Source organism: Herpailurus yagouaroundi, unplaced genomic scaffold (assembly GCF_014898765.1).
Source record: "Herpailurus yagouaroundi ecotype Mexico unplaced genomic scaffold, PumYag 141, whole genome shotgun sequence".
In the NCBI taxonomy this organism is placed as follows: domain Eukaryota; kingdom Metazoa; phylum Chordata; class Mammalia; order Carnivora; family Felidae; genus Herpailurus; species Herpailurus yagouaroundi.
The window spans coordinates 39,965,500-39,984,969 of NW_024412396.1; the positions used below are offsets into that span (position 1 = coordinate 39,965,500).

Here is a 19,470-nt window from a genome sequence, read left to right on the forward strand (position 1 = left end):
AACTTTAACTCCCTATGTGGCAGAAAATATTATTATTGTTTTTTATTATTTTTAAATCTTTAATGTTTATTTATTATTGAGAGACAGAGCGTGAGTGGGGGAGGAGCAGAGAGAGGGAGACAAAGAATCTGAAGCAGGCTCCAGGCTCCGAGCTGTCAGCGCACAGCCCATGTGGGGCTCGAACTCAGAATGGCAAGATCATGACCTGAGCCGAAGTTGGATACTCAACCAACTGAGCCCCCCCAGCGCCCCAGAAAATATTTTTAAATAGTCTTTACGGTGGCTTATTCATGTGAAAAATTAGCCAAAACTGATAGTCTAGAGTATTCTTTAAAAAATTTCATTTACTTCATTTTCAATTTGGTTCTGATTCTACTTAGAAATTCTATAAATATTTACTCTAAAGTTCCATAATTCTTACACTGATTTCTGATTTCGTAATTGTGATTTATGAACGGTTCACGCTCTACTTGAAGGTTACATTTTAATAGCCATGTGTATAACATACCTTACAATAAGACCTAATATATACCACCTTAAAACTATGGATAAATGGCAAAGAAAAAAGTGAACAGACGTTGAGGAGGAAGAGAGTTTATGAATAAAAAAATGCATGTGGATTTTTTTTCAGAATTGATATAAAAATTATGGAGGAGAAACTGCTACTCCACAAGGATAGTGTCCACACTTTCTTGTGTGAGCTCTGACTCTAAGGCACAGGATGAATCTAACTGTTCTTGCGACAAGCAAGAACTTCTCAGGGGGACATCAGACCAGCTGTCACAGTACGGCTGAAATCTCTGGGCTACCGCATTACTGAACCTTTGGCATCGGTTGTATCTCGAAGATTTACCTTTGTGTATATACATGTGTTCCAGCAGTTGGCTTTTTCGGAGAAATTTATGACCACAGATGGAACAGCTGATTTTTCTTTTCCTTGAAAAAGAAAAATTACAGTTTAATTCTACTGGCTCTGAGTCTTTGGAGATCAGAGACACTTGGCTGATCTGCAGAGGCTCAGTGGTACCCTGGTTTGAGTGGTCAGGCTGCTGCTCATTCTCCTTGACAATGAAGGAGCTGACCCTGCGGCATTCAAGAGCCTCACTGTTTTCATTAAGTGGATGCACTTCACCAAGGTCGTTGCTTTCCAGAATGGAAGCAGGGACACCAAACGGGAGGGATCCGGACACGTGGGTATGGAGATGTTGTCTTAGGTTACTACGGGAATCAAAACGTTCCCCACAGTAATGGCATAAGTGTATTTTGATACCGCTTTCGGTGAAAGTGGGGCCTGTCACCTCCGCTGAGGGTGAGGGATGGCTCTGGGAGATCACAGACTCTGGGTCACATCTCTCCTGCTTGATGGACACTGGGGGCTTCTGGTGTTCCTCCAAGGCCTGGGCAGCAGGACGGGCCCTCTGCTGATCGGCAGTGCCATCATCCAGCCCAATAGCGAGAGAGAGCTGCAGCTGGGGGTGGTCGCCCTGCGCAGCAGCCCTGTTGCCACTGTTACTGGAAGGAGCTTCTTTGACCTCCAGCCCCGGTTTGACAGCTGTTTTTTGGGTTGTTGAGATCTGAATGCCATACAGATTGGAGGACTGCACAGTCTCTGGCGAGAACACCTGATTCATTTCAGTCGCAATGTGAGAAAGGTAGTCGGCGTGAAGAAATCGAATCCCTTCCTCCAGACGACTATGATCCACAATCTGTTTTGGCCCTTTCCCCGTATACATAATGTGCAGCAAATAGCTGAATATGTCAGGTTGGATATCAGTTGGTTGTATTTTTATGCATTCACTGTTAAAAACAAAAAACAGAACCGCACAAAATGAAATGACCAGCTGGCCTTTTGGGTAGCAGCATACAGTCTAAGGCTAACGTGATTTCTTCCCAAGAAGTTCAAACTTAGCAATCTGCCTTGATGAAACATATCAACGGAAAATTAAACTTTCACTATACACCAGCTCTGTGGCCCAGCAACAAGTCTTCATGTCTTCAACCTACCGCCTAAAGTTAAGAAACACACACAGATGTTCTGATGAGTTCAACATTTAGGGACTCCTGAGTGATATGCCCTATACGAGCTTCCAGGGAGTAGAAACGTGATGAATAAAACAGGTCCCTTGCTGTTAAGGAACTTACCAGTCTTTTGAATATATAATCAAAAGAACTGAGAATGGGGACCCAAAGGACACCTGCACGCCAGTCTTCACTGCAGCATTATTCACACTAGCCAAAAGGTGGAAGCAATGCGAGTGTCCAGCAACAGGTGCCTGGATAAACAAAATGTGGCCCGTCCGTACAGCAGACTATTACTCAGCCAGAGACAGGAATGAAGCTCTGACACCTGCTACAACATGGATGAACCTGGAAAACGTCTGGTAGGTGAACTAAGCCAGACACAGAAGGACACATTTTGTAGGATGCCACTTATAAAAAATATCTAGAGCAGGCAAATTCATGGAGACGGTAAGTAGATTAGAGGTTACCAGCAGTGTGGGCCGGGAGAGATGGGGAGCTATTGCTTAATGGGCACAGAGTTGCTGTTTTGGGTGATGAAAAGTTTTGAAAATGACAGCGGTGATGGTTGCACAACGCTGCGAATGTACTTAATGCCAGTAATTATATGCTGAAAATGGTTCAAATGGCAAACTGTATGTTATATATATTTTACCAAAATAAAAAATATTAAAAATTTTAAAAGGATCTATTGAAATTGGCAATATTTAGAATTTCAATTACACTAATCCCAGGGGCACCTGGGGGGCTCAGTCGGTTGAGCATCCGACTTCGGCTCAGGTCATGATGTTGTGGCTCGTGGGTTCGAGCCCTGCATCAGGCTCCATGCTGACAGCTCACAGCCTGGAGGCTGCTTAGTTCCTGTGTCTCACTCTCTCTCTGCCCTCCCCTGCTCGCACTCTGTCTCTCTGTCTCTGTCTCTGTCTCTGTCTCTCTCTCATAAATAAATAAATAAATAAATAAATAAATAAATAAATAGCACTAATCTTATTTTGGCTTCCTAACTATATTAACACATCTAGTCTTTACATCACAAATGAATACAGGCATAACTTTGAAAAACTTCAAAATAACCCCAAGCCCAATTTTTAGATATGAATCTAGAATTCAGATAATAGGTGGAAATAATGAGTGAACAAGAAATTGGGAAACACCCTGCAAGATGAGGATAAACAGAACCTGAGGGAAGTGCTGGATGTCAAGGAACAACAGAATCAGTCAACGGACTTACCTTCCCTGAAGCAAAACTTTGTGAATGCTTCACCATGCACTGGGTGTCAGTAAGTATAGCGACAATCCATTTCTTTAGTCCCCGTATCTCGGGATTGCCTCCTGGGTTTCACTCTTAGCTCTCACCCACCCACTTCCAGGGTCTGTGGCAGGGCTTTTTTATATCGGTACAGAGCTCTGTTAACTGAGGATTTTTAGTTGCTCAACAGAGATACCAGACAGCAGGGCTGACACCTTTGCATCTCTTGGATTTAGTTCAGCGTGCATGGTGCCTGGCACACAACAGGCGCTTTGGGAGCTGAACCAACTCACAGCTCTTAGAGGAGACTGATGTGAACGTACTGTTTCTAATCCAGTTTCGACACTGACCCTAACTATGACATGTCCTCCCCTCCAACCTCCTCCCTCCTTGTGCCATGCATTCCAGTCATTCTGACGTACTCTGTTTCCTCAATGTACTAGCCTGGTTCATACCTGCCTATGTTTCCGTGCACTTTTCCCTCTGCCTGCAACGCACCTTCCTGCATTCCTCTACAACATCCAGAAAACTCCTCCTGATCCTTCAAGATACAGGGCCTCAATAAAGCCTATTCCAACCTCCTCAAAATAGAGCTGCTGACACTCCACTCTACCTTCTACAACACTTCTATTATAGACGTATCACGTTAATTATTGATAGCAGTAGCTGACAGTGCAAAGCTCCGTTCCAAGCATTTTAATATTATTAATCCATTTAAATCTCAACACAATGGGGTGAGTTACACATACAATGCCAGTGTCTTACATAGAAGGAAACTGAGGCACAGACAGATCAATTACACTGCGATTGTTTTCTTTACGTGCACTATCTATGAGACTATTAACCCCTTGAGGGCAGGGAGCATAATTAGCCTGTTACTGGGGTCTAGCACAGTGCTGACATTAAGTACCTGATAAATACTTGAATGAATGAATGGGTAAATAAAAATGTGTAATTGAGGCTAGACGCCTAGTATTTCATGCACGGTCCTTTAAAAAAACATAGAGAATTCTATCCCTTTCAATCGAGAATGGATTAAAGCTATTCTTTAAGAGCTCAGAATCTGAATACCACTTTCCTGCCCTCGTCCTACATACCTATCATGTTGGGATAGCCTAAATTCAAAACATCAAAGCACTTTTTGAAAACAGTATTTGAAACAAATGACTTTTGAACTATAGTATGGAATATAAGATGGGTAGAACTATGACATTAAGGCCTTGCTATGAAAGTGCTACAGAACAGGTATCAAAAACTTAGTGGGTTAGAACACAGATCTTTAAAAACACGTATCTGCATTTGAGTGTAACTTATTGGGGGGCTATAATCCTGGATGGACCAATTATTTACTTCAACCTCAGTCTCCTTTTCTCTAAAATAGTGTGGATAAGAGGCACCTGGCTGGCTCAGTCGATTAAGCATCTGCCTCTTGATTTTGGCTCAGGTCATGATCTCACAGTTCATGAGTTCGAGTCCCACATTGGGATCTGTGCTAATGGTCTGGAATCTACTTGGGATTCTGTCTCCCTTGCTCTCTGCCTGCAATCCCCACCCCCACCCCCACACTGTGTTCTGTTTCTTTCTCTCTCAAGAAAAAATAAACAAATAAACTAAAATAAAATAGTGTGCATAACAGTAGAATGTACATTAGGTAAATACTTAGTGCTTGGGTATGGGATAAGCCTCCAATAACTTTTAGCTATTACTGTTTTCATTTTTACCTTCCACCATGGATCCTACACACAGAAATGAATTACTGGATGTGTAAAAAAAAAAATACATAACTTTTTTTTATTTCTTAAGGTGACCCCATGACAAAGAATACCCCAAATGATGTTACAATAAGGTTTAGCTATATCACAGTATTTAAAATTCTTCTGATTTACAAAAGCACATCCTTACCTTGTTTGGTGAATAAATATCATCTTGAAATAGTTAGAAAAAGCAGCAAGCACTGCTCTGTGGGCTTTGAAGTAAACGTCTCCAATAGCAACTGTGCAATCACACAGAAAACCAAATTCTCGCTGCATGTTCAGCTGCTGCAGGAGGACAAGGCTATGGCTACCTGTGTCCATTGTGGCTCTGAGAAAAAGCACAATTTTTGTTTGTTTTTTTTTTTACAAAATTAGCTACAGTTCACACACATCTAGAGTACAAGGACACCTAAATTTAAACGAGATTATTCAATAGTTTTTAATACTGTTAATTTCACCCCAAACCTAGCTAACATGAAATCCCTTCCTTATGAAAATACCAATTCTTCGAAAAAGGTAAAATATGGTCTTTTTTCATTTGGTAAGAAGGTGGCTTGGTATGAGTGACACAGAAGCAAAAGGAAGGCTGTCCTTTTTTAATCCATCTGACCTCAACGTTACCAGTCCTGTTTCCTCACTGGAAAATGGGATTGAGATGCTGACCCATTCCTCAGAGCTAAATGAGTGAGGTTATGTGACAACCACCTCGTGATGGAAACTGCTATTCAAATGTTAACCATAACTGTTAATAACTTAACAGTGTCCTGGCTGGGCTAGAGGTGTTACTGCTCCTTAGGAATCCTCTATGTGGTCAGGGGACACTGGCCTCCTGACTATCATACAATGTTTGGGAAATGTGTCAGTCACAGTACATTCAGGAGCCCTTAAAATAGATACTAAGCCACATCCCCTGATTTACATGGGGCCTGGAACCCTATGGGAAAGAGCGTATACCCTGATATTAACTGGATTCAGACATGCATACAAGTATGGAGGCTCCTGAAGAAACAATACAGAATGGGACCACTGGTCCTGGGAAAAATCACGCATGAGAAAGAACACGCAGAAGAATTCTGCCAGCAAGGGAGAGCAGTGTGAGCAGCAAGGGTACCGAGTGCTGTCGTTACACGTAGGTGGGAGGCCCCGCTTCACCACCTCCTCCCCAACCGTGTAGACAGCTACCAGTGTTTTAAGGAGAAGGCAGCCGGGTACGAAGGTCATCACTGGCAAGCTGGGAAAACCTTCTCTAAAAGAGCAATTTCTGCAAAAGAGAATGAAGTTTCCTCACTAGCCAGAGACCAAAGTCAAAGAGGTCAGCGTTGAAAGTGTGGGGTTAGCTGTCTGGAGATTGGCCGCAGCTTGGGCAGCAAACAGCTGAGTGATCAATTATATAATAGAACCAGCTAACACTTAACGGTGTTTCCTTTCCCTTAGGAACTTTCTACTCATTTAATTCTCAATACAACTCTACAAGAAAAGGGAGTAAGCAATGCACCTTACAGATGAAGAAACTGAATCATTGCAAAATAAACAGACTCAAGTCATATTGCTAGTAAGTGGGAGAGTGGGGATTCAAACCCAGATACTGGGCTCCCGAGCCCAAATGTCCTCCCTTTCCACCTTTCAGAGGGAACATGACCCACAAACTGGAGATGCTTAGGGAATGGTCAGGTTATACATCAAGACACACAGGGAAGCCTTGGGGCGCCTGGGTGGCTCAGTCAGTTAAGCTTCTGACTCTTGGTTTCGGCTCAGGTCATGATCTCACGGTTTGTAAGTTTGAGCCCCGCATCGGGCTGTGCACTGACAGTGTGGAGCCTGCTCAGGATTCTCTCTCTCTCTCTCTCTCTCTCTCTCTCTCTCTCTCTCTCTCCCTCCCTCCCTCCCTCTCTCAAAATAAACTTTAAAAGAAAAAATTATGAAGTATTTCAGATGGACAAATAGGTACAGAGAGCAATGGGACAAACACGCAGCCACCCACCCCTGAGCACATAAGGTAAACGTTACAAACATGGCAGAGACCCCCTGCCATCGCTCCCTCATTTGCACTACCTCCTACCTTGCCTCTGAAGGCCGTCATCATCCTGACTTTGGTGTTTATGACTGTCTTGTAACAGCATTATGTTCTTGCTGCATCTGTACATATCCCTTAAGAAGGGAGAGTACTATTTTGCATGTTTTAAAAGTGTATGTAAATAATAGCGTACTTTAGGAATCCTGCAATTTGCTGCTTTTAGTTCTACATTCATAAATTGCTTTTTAAAATTCTACTTACTCACACATAAGTTTCTCCTAAGCCTCCCCCAATTAAAAAATAAATGAAAACAAAACTCTTACTCCTTGCCATCTCATTTTAAAAGCCTGTAAGCAGTAATGAAATAAGGAAAATAACAGAACCTACAGAGACCCGAGCCTCAATAAAAATCCAAATTGTAAGTATTGTTCCAAAAGGCCATTTGACTAGAAGTCACTACTTATTGTATTTGCTACATTACCCAGATTCCTAAACTCCACCAATTTAGAGAGAGATTTAAACACCAAAATAAAACTGGGTATCCTGAAGATTTCACCATGTGAAAAACATGTGTCTTAGATTCAATGAATGGTTCAAAGCGAAGTAGCTTAAACTAGCCTTACAAATTGTTTAAAGCAAAACAAAACCTCAGATCATAAACATTTTCACCAGATCTATATCTATCTGTCTATATATAGTGCAGTAGTATAATGAGCTATTGAACCACATGGAAATGAGAAAGGGCACACTAAAAAGCCACATATACAAAAATGTTGTGGTTAATCGTCTATGAGTAACAGTTAAATTCTTCACTTACTGAACACATTTTTTTTTGAAGAGAAACTTAACAAAGAAAAAATTATTTGAAAGCACGCATTACACAAGGCCTAGGGATAGAAAAAAAATTACACAGATACTGCAATCAACAAGACTGCAGGCTAATAGGGGAGACAAAACATAAAACATAATAATTATGATATAAAGTAAAAGTGATAAATGTCATTAAGAGCAGTTCAGAGAACATGTTATGGGGGGGCAGGGATCAACAGCAGGTGACTCAATGGAAAATAAGCCATTATTTAGATGGACAGGCAGAGGATGAACATAGCATTCCAGGCAGAAAAAAAATAGGATGAATAGAATTACAGGGAAGAGTATGAATATACAGGTAACTGAAGAATTCAGTCGGGCATAGAAAAAACAAAAGTAAGTGACTAACGAGATGTGGTTAGCTCACACAGGGTACCAATTGTAAAACTGAAAGGTACTCCAGTTGTGTTTGAGATGAACTGTTAAGATGTTTTTGCTGGAGGGAGAACACATAGTAGTTAAAGCTCAGACCCTGGAATTAGACAGCTTGGATTAAAATTTCAATTCTGTCATTTAGCTGTATGATCTTGAGAAGACACTTAACTTTCTGGTCTTTGGTTTTACTTGTAAACTATGGATGGATAATTACAGTATCTATCTATCTCATAGGTTGTTATATAGATTTAATACGATAATGCATATAAGCACTTAAAAGTAGTGGGGCCCATAATACCAAGTATCATCATCATCATCAGGCCTGTTAGTCAAACTGCTCTAGTAACAATACATAAAAAAGATTAGCAAGGGAAAGGTATGGAGAAATAAAGACCAGCAAGGAGTCTGCTGTAATATCCAAATAATGGCAGTGGGAATGAAGGAATAAAAAAAGACGCACCAGACGCAGAACTGACATGACCTGGCAGCAGATTGGAAGTGATAAGCCACAGAGAATATCAAGTCAAAGGGGAGTCTCAGAATTCCAGCTTGGGTCACTGGAAGAATTCGTTCATCCCTTCAGGTCGTATTTGCAGAATAACTGTCAGGTGTCAATACAAAGGCAGGGTCCCAGAATGCTGGGGAAGAGGCATAGAAGCTGTCTTAATAAAAGAGAAGTTTCATTTTGGACATAGTTCAAGGTGTTCACGCTAGGACATCTGAGTAGAACGCTTGGTGATCAATGAGACAACATGAGGACTGGGGCTCTGGAGATCAGGGCTAGACACAGAGAGAAGGGCCTCAGTAATTACACAACCGAAGCCACCAGGAGTGGATGGGACTACTGAGTGAAATAAGAGGGAAAAAAAGCTAAGAATGAATTCTTGAACAACACAGAAAAGACACAAGAAGAAGAAAAGGAGAAATAAGAAAATATATTTTCTTATATAAGGGAATGGTGAAGGAAAGGCAAGAGCCTTGGCTGGGGGAGCCCAACAGCCTCCATTTTCCATGGTGGAAAATGCTGCAGACAAACGTGAGGATGAGGCCTATTACAAATGCCCCAAGCGTGGGGACCAAGAGGTTTCTGGTGACCTTTGACAATGGGAAAGCAGCAAGAGCAAAATATCTCACTGCAAGAGGATGTTAGAAAGCACACGTCATAAAGGGTAGGTACAGATAGGATAGGGCACTGAGAATAGGCAGCTTCAGCTTGGAGAAGACTTCCAGCCTGAAGAGGGGTGGAGTCTCTAGAAGCCAGAAGGAACACTAGCAGAAGTCTTAAGTGTAGTAGTCAGCCACAGAGAAGAGAGGGATTTCTTTCTGATGGTGGCAAGGAGATGATGAGGTGAGGGGAGAATGTGAGAGTAGTCTGTAGATGGCTTTGATTTACATACTATGGAGTTAGTCCATATGCAAAGGGAAGAGCTGAATTTAGGCCTTGAAAGAAACCTAGAGTAATAATCCCTGATGCTAACATATAGTGATGAAGTTTATACAGAACTTTCACATAAAACAATCTCTTTTTCTCTTTTAGGTGTGATACTTTCTATTAACCTGTCTTCAAATTCATGGACTCTTGTCATTTCTGTTAAACTCATTCAGAGAATTTTTAATTTCAGATATATTTCCAGGTCTAAAATTTTCATCTCATTCCTTTTTAGTGTCTGGTTCTCTGCTGAGATTTCCTATTTCTTTGCCCATTACCGCTTTACTTTATGTTCTTGAGCATAGTTATAATAGCTACTTTAAATCTTTTCTGCCAGGGGTGCCTGGGTGGCTCGGTCAGTTAAGTGTTTGGCTCAGGTCATGATCTCACAGTTTGTGAGTTTGAGCCCCGCGTCAGGCTCTGTGCTATTGGTTCAGAGCCTCTGTGCTATTGGTTCAGAGCCTGGAGCCTGCTTCGGATTCCGTGTCTCCCTCTCTCTGCCCCTCCCCTCCCCTGCTTGTGCTCTGTGTCTCTCTCTCAAAAATAAACATTACATCTTCTCTGCCAAATCCAACCTCTGGGTCATCTTGAAATCAATCTTCATTAATTAGGGTGATAGTTTTGTTTCATTTTGGACAATATCCTAGACATTGCGATTACTGCAGTAAACACTCTAGATTCTGTAATATTCTTCCAAAACACATTGATGTTTTTGCTTTGTTGTTATAATTAACTTGGTTGGACTTAAACTCCAAATTCTGCCTGCCCTCTGGTTCAGGTTTTTCAGCAGTAGGTGTGCCGAATGGGGGTTGCTCCACATATATCTAAGTTTAGGGATTGGCAAGAGATTCAAGCTGAGTAATATACAGTATTTGGGGTCCTCCCAGCATCCTTTCTGGAATTTTCCTTTTCTTCCCAGCTGTGTGATCACCCTGAACTCTGTCCTCTTTTCTTCAAGCAAGATTACAGGTTATTAACCTAATTTTAGCCATCTCCTCATGTCACCAACAGGAGTCTTCTCTCAGGATAAAAGCCATAGAAATGGAAATGTGCCCACTGCTGTTCCCTTTGCCCAAGTATAGACCTTATTCCAGTTTCTGCCTGATTTTTGTCACTTTCAAATGCCATCTGGTAGTTTCTAAAGCTTTTTTTCAAGTTCATACAGTTGACCCTTGAACATTGGTTTGAGCTGCACAGGTCCACTTATATGTGGATTTTCTTCCATAAACACAGTACAGTACTGTACATGTATTTTCTCTGACCTATGATTTTTTTTTTTTTTAAGTAAGCTCTAGGCCCAACATGGGGCTTCAACTCAGAACCCCGAGATCAAGAGTCGAACGCTCTACTGACTGAGCTAGCCAAGCGCCCCTTCCTTATGATTTTAATAAGTTTTCTTTTCTCTACCTTATTTAGTATATAATACATATAAAAAATGTTCACTGTTTATGCTATCAGTAAAGCTTCCAGTCAACAATAGGCTCTTAGCAGTTAAGCTGAGGGTAGGGAGTCAAGTTATATGCAGATTTTCAACTGCAGAGGGGTTGGTACCCCTAATCCCCACTCAGTGCAAGGGTCAAATGTAGTTTTTATTTCAGAATTGTCCCAACAAGAACTACTCAGCCATTATCACCCTTCATCAGTTCTAAATAGTCCTGGACTCAAGATCCACTTACACTCTTAAACACTATTAAGGACTGCAAAAGGCTGTTGTTTATGTGGATTATATTTATCAATATTTGCCATATAAAAAATTAAAAGTGAGACTTTTTTTTTGAGAGACATAATGTGCTAGCATGTGAGCGAGGGAGGGACAGAGGGGGGAGGGGGACAGAGGGGAAGTGGGGGGAGAGAGAGAGAGAGAGAGAGAGAGAGAGAGAGAGAGAGAATCCCAAGCAGGCTCCATGCTCAGTGCAGAGTCCAACGCGGGGCTCAATCCTATGACCCTGGGATCATGACCTAAGCCAACATCAAGAGTCAGATGCTCAAGTGATTGAGCCACACAGGTGCCCCAAAAGGGAGACATTTCAAAAATTTTAATTCATTTAAAATAACAGTAAGCCCATTATATATTAACATAAAATATACTTTTTCTAAAAAAAAAAACTACATATATTTTTTAAGTGGAAGGGTAACATTGTTTTATAGTTAACAGTCTTCTGATGCCTGGCTCTAAAAAATACAGCTGGGTTCATTGCTTCTCTGTTCACATAATCTGTTGCCACATTAAAAAAAAATGTTTATTTATTGGGACGCCTGTGTGGCTCAGTTGGTTGATTGTCCGACTTTGGCTCAGGTCATAATCTCAGGATTTGTTGAGTTCAAGCCCTGTGTTGGGCTCTGTGCTGACAGCTCAGAGGCTGGAGCCTGCTTCAGATTCTGTGTTTCTCTCTCTCTCTCTGACCCTCCCCTACTTGCGCCCTGTGTCTTTCAAAAATAAATAAACGTTTAAAAAAAAAGTTTATTTATTTTGAGAGAGAGAGAATCCCAAGCAGGCCGTGTGCTCTGAGGTCAGAGCCCTACTCAGGGCTCAATCTCCTAAACTGTCAGATCATGACCTGAGAAGAAATCGAGTCGGTTGCTTAACCAACTGAGCCACCCAGGTGCCTCTGCCACATGTTGTTTTGATTCAAGCATAGTAAGATATTTCAGCCTTGCAAAAGCAAGATCCTTGTAGATCCTGAAAAGGTTTCCGGAACCTCCGGGGGTCCTTGCACCATAATTTGAGAATCTCTGCCCTATGCTATCTTTTTTTGATCCTATGAGGTAGTAGAGCAGGTACTATATTGGTTCCATTTTATGGTTGAGGAAGCACAGGCTTAGGGAAGGCAGGAAAGGTACCCGACGTCAGGCAATTAGCCATTAACTGACAGTACTTCAGGTCTGACTTTATTTTTATTTTTTTGTTAAAGTTAATTAGTTACTCAAGGACAATTCCTTTTTTTTTTTTAATGTTTATTATTTATTTTTGAGAGCAAGAGAGACAAAGCATGAGCGGGGGAGGGGCAGAGAAAGAGGAAGACACAGAATCTGAAGCAGGCTCCAGCCATGAGCGGTCAGCAGAGCCCAATATAGGGCTCAAACCCATGAACTGGGGGATTATGCCCTGAGCTGAAGTCAGATGCTCAACCAACTGAGCCACACAGGCACCCTTCAAGTCTGACTTTAAACTCATGCCCTTTCTTTACAACCCCCATGTAAAAGTTTTAACATACATACTGATGCAAATTTTACAAATATATTGAATTGAATAAGGGGGAAATTTTTCCAAGTGTATACAATGAAAAAAACTCAGATCTGTTAAAAAAAAACAACAAAAACCACAACTTACATATATAATAGGCTCATTCAAACTTGTTTGCATAATAATAGACCTTTGATGTTTCAAGGCAACACAACCAGATTTTATCTCATGTCAGTATAGCCAATCCACCACAGAGTTATTAAAAACATTTACTAATGCAACCTACTTTGCAAATTATTAGCTAAGCTTTTCATATAGCCTTTGCTCATTATTTCTTTGACCATCAATTCTATTTTCTCTACTATGGGGAACAGCCAAAGCTTTCTATGCATGCAGAAAGATCTTAGAAGTTACATTTAAGAATTTCCGGTGGAGGGACAGCTGGGTGGCTCAGTTGGTTGTGTCCAACTCTTGACTTCGGCTCAAGCCCTGCACAGGGCTCTGTGCTGGGCATGGAGACTGCTTGAGATTCTCTCTCTCCCTCCCTCAATCTGGGAGGGAAAAAAAAAGTTAGGAAAAAACGAATCTGGGGTGGCAATTTTAAGATGTGAGAGAGGTTGCAGAAAAATAATTTTATACATTTTATTAAATTGACAAATACCATAGTCAAAATGAAAGAGTACTTCATCTTAAGATGCTTTATCTATTATCAAAGTGGTATTTATACTGTAATAATAAAATCCGTATTGATATTTAAGAAAAACTACAAAATCTTATTTACTAACTCAATTGCAGTAACTCTGGATTAGCTCAAACTAAGTAAACTAGAACAGCTTTATACCAGTATCTATTTTTGTTTAATAAAAAGCTGACATTTAACATCTTTTAGTTTTTACTTATTTTATATTATTTATTCTCATTTATTTAAAAAATACTTATTGTATTAGACTGGACTCTCAGATCTATGGTAGCCAGACGATAGGCGATATCCTTGAATACACAGCTTTTCATTCTCTCAGGCTGTATGAATCTTTAATAAAAAAGAGACATAGGTATAAGACATCTGTTGCCGTAGAAAATAAACAGTCTTAGATATTTTCTCTGTGGTTCCTACCATTGTGACTTTATTATTAATTATAATTGATAGACAAAGAGAAAAGTTGGCAGAGGAATGTGTACAGCTTTTTTGAGATACTTACTCATGGCTATAAATACAAAGATAAAAGCAGATATATTCAAAGTGCCAAGTGATAACAGACTTTATACAATGGTTTTAATTTTTTAATGGTACTTTCACATGACTGTGGAGGTGTAACAGTTTATAATCTAGAGAAGGAATGTTTGCAGAGATCATTTTATCATGGAACAGCTCTTATCACTGACTGTACTGTAAAACTTAAAATGCAGGGGCTGTACTGATGCCTGCGTTCTACTCCACGCTAACCCAAAGAGAATTGCTGTGAGGCTCAGATCCTTTTTTAAAAAGCTCTTCAGGTAGTTCTAATATGATGCCTCAGTTAAGAACCACTGTATTAGAAGGGAACCAAGCAACCCGAAGAGAATATTTCACTCTATAATTTCAGAGAAAAAGAAGCAATTTTACAAGAAGTTCTCAAAATGTGGGAATTATACCAATTACGTTAAATGAAAAATCAACTATTGTACTTCCAATGTTAAACAAAAAAATTAGCCAGATCCTAAGAAACAAAAGTGCTCCCAAACTAGTAGAATGGGCACTGGGGGCAGAGGAGGAACACATCATTTCCAGACTTCTTCTAAAGAAGTATTTAGGAAAAAGAGGTATGTCCTCTCAGACACCATTATGCCTATTTTCATAATATCTGAAAATGATACGGAAATCACAAATCTGAAAATACTGAGATAAAACGTACAGTAATTCTAGGATCTGCTTATGAAAATCACTAAAACTCTTAGAAAAGAGGGTAAGAAGCAGACGTGGTAGAAGACACAGGAAGAGCAGTTATGCTCTAGAAACTTTTAACGGAACAGGGAAACGTTAGTTTGGGGCCTCCTGCCTGTTGCCAGACCCAGCCAGCCTACTACATCTCTAACCCCCATCTAACCAACATGTGGGATGCCTGATAAAGCCGCAGCACCAGGCAAACATGAATGCTAATACTGGTGAATGCAAACAGCTAGTGGACCTTAAAAAAATCAGAACCCTGTGAAGGAAAATAAACGGTCTTCTTAGTCCACTAAAAAAATAATGACTGCATTTCTGAAAGAAAAAAAAAAGCTACTCAAAGGACAGCAGAAAGCTGGAAAACGACAATGCTAGTACAGATCTAGAATACAGTATAAATAAGAATAATTATTACTTCTGAATATAGGTGAACCAGTACTTCCTTTGCTACAGAACATTCCACAAACATGTTATCCACATGGGTTAATTTTACTTAAAGTGCCTAGAGTTTTTCACAAGGAACCAAAAGTCATTATATGACTGATAAGTACAGGGAAGAAATGAATTAGAAAAATTTCAAAAATAACTAACAATACTATAAACATTTTTTTCTTCAATTAAGATTTAAAAAGGGGTGTGTGGGTGGCTCAGTTGGTCAAGCGTCCAACTTCAGCCCAGGTCATGATCTCACGGGTTCGGGTCGTGAGTTCAAGCCACGCATGGGGCTCTGTGCTGACAGCTGGGAGCCTGGAGCCTGCTTCGAATTGTGTGTGCCACTCTCTTTTACCCTCCCCCACAAGTAAACATGAAAAAAAATTTTTTTTTAAAGATTAAAAAAAAATTCCTGCTGGCAAAGGGAAAGCAGATGTGTGAATAAATTACTAATCCTAAAACTGATGTTTGTTTCAAATACTTTCCTCTTACTCCACTCACCCTAAACAAGTTCAAGTAGCAATATCTTTAGTATCCTAGAAAAAATAATACTGTTCTAGTTAAAGTAGCTACTATTATAATGAGTAAATACTATATGCAAGGCCTTGTGCTAAGTGCTCTATGTACATTCTCCCTTTTAGTCCTCACCTTGACTATGCGTTATTTTTATTTCCGTTTTACAGATGAGGAAAAACCTAGACTTAGTACCCACAACTAGCAGATAGTATAAAGTGGGGATCAAGAGCTAGGTCTGATTCCATAACCTGCGCTGATAACTATCAACTGGAATAGTACTTTTCTTAGCATTCTTCTCTCAAAAGACTGACGTTCGCATGCAATTTGGAATAAATAAGCAAAAACGGAGCACAGGAAGTGGTGTACAAGTACTTTATAATTTATCAAGATAAGAGCACCTGCACTGCTTTTTTAAGACGAGGGGAAAAAAAAAAAAAACCCTGCAATAATCTAAAACCCCAACTCTGTTCTGGCCCTATTATGACCAAAAAAAAAAAAGACAAGTTTTTCTGTAACAAGATGGTCAAGCACCACCTATGGGCCATAGTAAATAAATCACTTTGGTTCAGTGGTGGGGAGGGCATTATGCAACACTTCCCAGCACTGCCTTTGCCAGGATATTTTACGGCCAAGACTCTTGGGCCCCTCCTCCCCAGCTAGACAGCCTGGCTCCTGCCCATTCCCCTCAGGAGATAGGGTGGAAGCACACAGCTCCATTTTCTAAGGCAAAGGGGGCAGCTGAAAGTCCTGCTCAGCCTCTCTGGGCAACCACAGGCGCCAATAAATCAGCCACAGGCGATTCTCTCATCCTTTTCCTGGCTTGAAGTTGTAGCAAGATACAATGCACAAGAGCACTGACTGGACTTGTGAGATAAGTGATCTGGCCTTGAATTCTGCTGTAAATGACAGTATCACAGAAGACAGGTAAATCCTCTAAGTCTGTTTCCTCGCTTGTAACATAGAAACACTACTACCTCCTTTTTTATTAAGTGCTCAAAATTCATCTTTGAAAGTGGCTAGCCACTGCTGGTGCTCAATAAACAGCGAACAACCTGAGGAGAATCCATTTCCACTGCTTCCAAATAAGACATTCAGGGAAGGGCTGGGCAAAAAGGTATAGCAAGTCATGTGAGGCCCCTCCCTGCTTTGTCGCTAACCATCCTTGTGACCTTCCACGGTTTCCCATAACCTCCCAGCTATCAGAACTAATCTATTCCAAACAAACAAACAAACAAAACCAAAATGAATCTATTACACGTGCTATCCCAGTATTCTACGCCCTATTAAGGGACTGTTTTCTGATCATGGATAGTTTACCCTTAACCAAAACACATCCAGACTGCTTGCTAAACAGATCTTTGATGCCTTAACCTAAGGAAGCAACCAATGCTGCAAACATTGGTTATTCTTGCAGATAATACGGCTGAATTTTGGAGACAGGCTTTGAGCCCCAAAGTACATCATAGGGAGTCTATTTCACCTAGAGATAATGCCAACCCCATTCCTTAAAATAACAGAGCCATCACACCATGGCCAAGCCTGGTTTCTCAACAATCTGAATCAAGACAAGTATATCACCTCTGGCAGACAGTCTCTACAGTGAGTGGGTTAAACCGGCACTGTGATCCTGGCGTGGTGGAGAGCCCAATAATCAAGGCCTAGAGCCCTACGGTCCAGTTACTCAAAAGATGTAGAGCTTCGACCAAGCTACACGTTCTTTAGGCCGGGTGTCTTTGATTGTAAAATGAGAGGGATGAACTGGATTTCCGCTAAGGCCCCTTGCAGCTTTAAAATGTCATTCCAATGTATACCTTACACGCTTGACAAAATCCTGTGAGAATCAACAGTTTTGCCAAAAGACCTGAGTCTCAAGAGAACGAATACCAAATATAATTCCCCGGGGGAACCGGGCGTTACTTTAGGAAACACATCAGCTACTATCAAGTTCCAAGTACAGCTCTAGGTGCTGCCTAAGCAGCTTGATTTTTCCAAATAACAAGTGTAGGTAAGCAGTGAATGATGGGGCAAACTTTTAAAAGAAAAACTGGATTTACTCAGAATGAAATCAATATAATCCGAAAAAAGGAAGAAATGAATTATGAAGGGGGGAGGAACTTCCTGCCCTAGAAACGGGGTAATCACAAACAGGGGTGGGGGAGGGAAAGGACAGTGGCCGAAGCGTCTCGCAGTTTGCACCACGAGACCCGCCCACTTGCGAGAAGGGTCCGCGCGGCCGCCCGGGGAACGCCGCAGGCCTGCTGGCGGGGGTTCCCACGCGGGGTCAGGCCCCGACAGCCGCCTTCTGCGGGCAGCGAAAGGTGGTTCTGGGCATCCTCGGCCCAGCGCTCCCTCGCGGTTGCCATTTTCCTCCTGTGCCCTGATTGACATGTCAAACGGACCAGAACACCCCTCTCCCCAGCTACTTGCATCTGTCCCACGACCGGCGCAGCTGCAGGCCGCCGCCCCGGGCGGCTCGCGGCGGGAGGGACTGAGCCCGGAGCAGCCCACAGGGGCCGGGCCGCGTCGCTTACCCAGACGCCGCCGCGGCGGCCAGCCGGCTCCACCGTGCGGGAGGGGCGGCTCCCGCGCCGCGCACGTCACGCGGCGGCGCCGGCTCACGCACCCCACGGTCCGCTCTCGCGCGGCTTCCCGCGCCGGCCGCCCCGCGATGGGCCCACGTGACCGCGCGCCTGGTAGCCGGGGAACGAGGAGAGCGGGGGCAGAAGAGTGCGTGCGTACGTGCGCGCCCGCCCGCCTACTCAAGAGGCTAGGCGGGGGTCGGCCCGCGCTCTGGGCACCTCCGCCACGGTCCTCAGTCGTGACTCTGTAGGCGGAAGCGTGGAGATGAGCTTGAGCGTCACAGGCTCCCCACACACAACCGCGTGACCCGGGGACTTTCCCCAGGGTGTGCAGAAGCACAGCACTACCTCAGTTCGGGGGTGGGGGTGGGGAAGGATGCGCCCGCGTGTTCGCGGGAAGAGGGGTGGGGGCGCGGGGCCAAGGAGGCCGAGCCGCTGGAGCCTGAGGGGGGGTGCGGGGGGAGGCGGGCTGGGCGGGGTGGGGCATGGCGGGGGAAGTGACTCAAGGCCAGAGGCGGACAGGCCCATGGCAGGCGGAGTGGGGGGAGCGCGGGGAATGGGTGACCCCGGACCGACTGGCGGCGCACGGGACAGGGCGAGGGTGCCGGCGCCCCCAGAACGCCGGGGACGAACCGCGAGGGGAGGCCCAGCTGCTGAGCCCTCCGGGGCAGGGGTCTGACATCTGGACGGAGTGGGAAAACAGCATCCTGCCCTTGGGGAGTCGGGAGGAGCCCAGTCCCATCCAGCTGTGCAAACAGGAGGAGGAGGAGGTCCCAAGCCTACCCTTGGGAGAGGGGCTAGAGGGGTGGTAAAGCCGCCGCCGCCGCGCCGGCCCCCGCGGTGCGGGTTGCGCCAGCCTCCCCGGAGCCCGACGCAGAAACTTGTTGCAAACAAACAGGCGACCGCGGGTGCCCCTAGCAGCCAGCGGCGGAGTGGGTGGGCGGGCGAGAGGGAGGGGAAGGCTGGCGGACGCCGCAGCGAACTGGTGGGCAGACCCGGAGTCGCCGCGTAAGCGGGGCCGGCTCAGTGCGGTGCGGCAGGCGCGGCTGTGCGGCAGCGGAAGTCCTTTGTTGCAGCACAGTCCCTGGCAGAGCCAGAGCCTCTCCGCGCAGCCCAGCCCGAACG

The 19,470-nt window shown here is 43.3% G+C and overlaps 1 protein-coding gene across 4 annotated transcripts; it reads right to left on the reverse strand.

The window, feature by feature from the left end:
- Positions 1–467: 467 nt before the first annotated feature.
- On the reverse strand, positions 468–18,703 carry ZBTB25 (zinc finger and BTB domain containing 25). Of its 4 annotated transcripts, none has more exons than XM_040477379.1 (3): positions 18,298–18,703; positions 5,171–5,350; positions 468–1,797 (listed from the first exon to the last, which is right to left on the reverse strand). In XM_040477379.1, the coding sequence occupies exons 2-3, from the start codon at positions 5,341–5,343 to the stop codon at positions 663–665; spliced, it is 1,308 nt and encodes a 435-aa protein (XP_040333313.1). In that variant the 5' UTR covers positions 5,344–5,350; positions 18,298–18,703; the 3' UTR covers positions 468–662. The 4 variants fall into 4 exon arrangements, with proteins under 4 accessions (XP_040333313.1, XP_040333314.1, XP_040333316.1 ...); XM_040477380.1 differs by lacking the exon at positions 18,298–18,703 and adding an exon at positions 18,194–18,290; XM_040477382.1 differs by lacking the exon at positions 5,171–5,350.
- Positions 18,704–19,470: the final 767 nt, after the last annotated feature.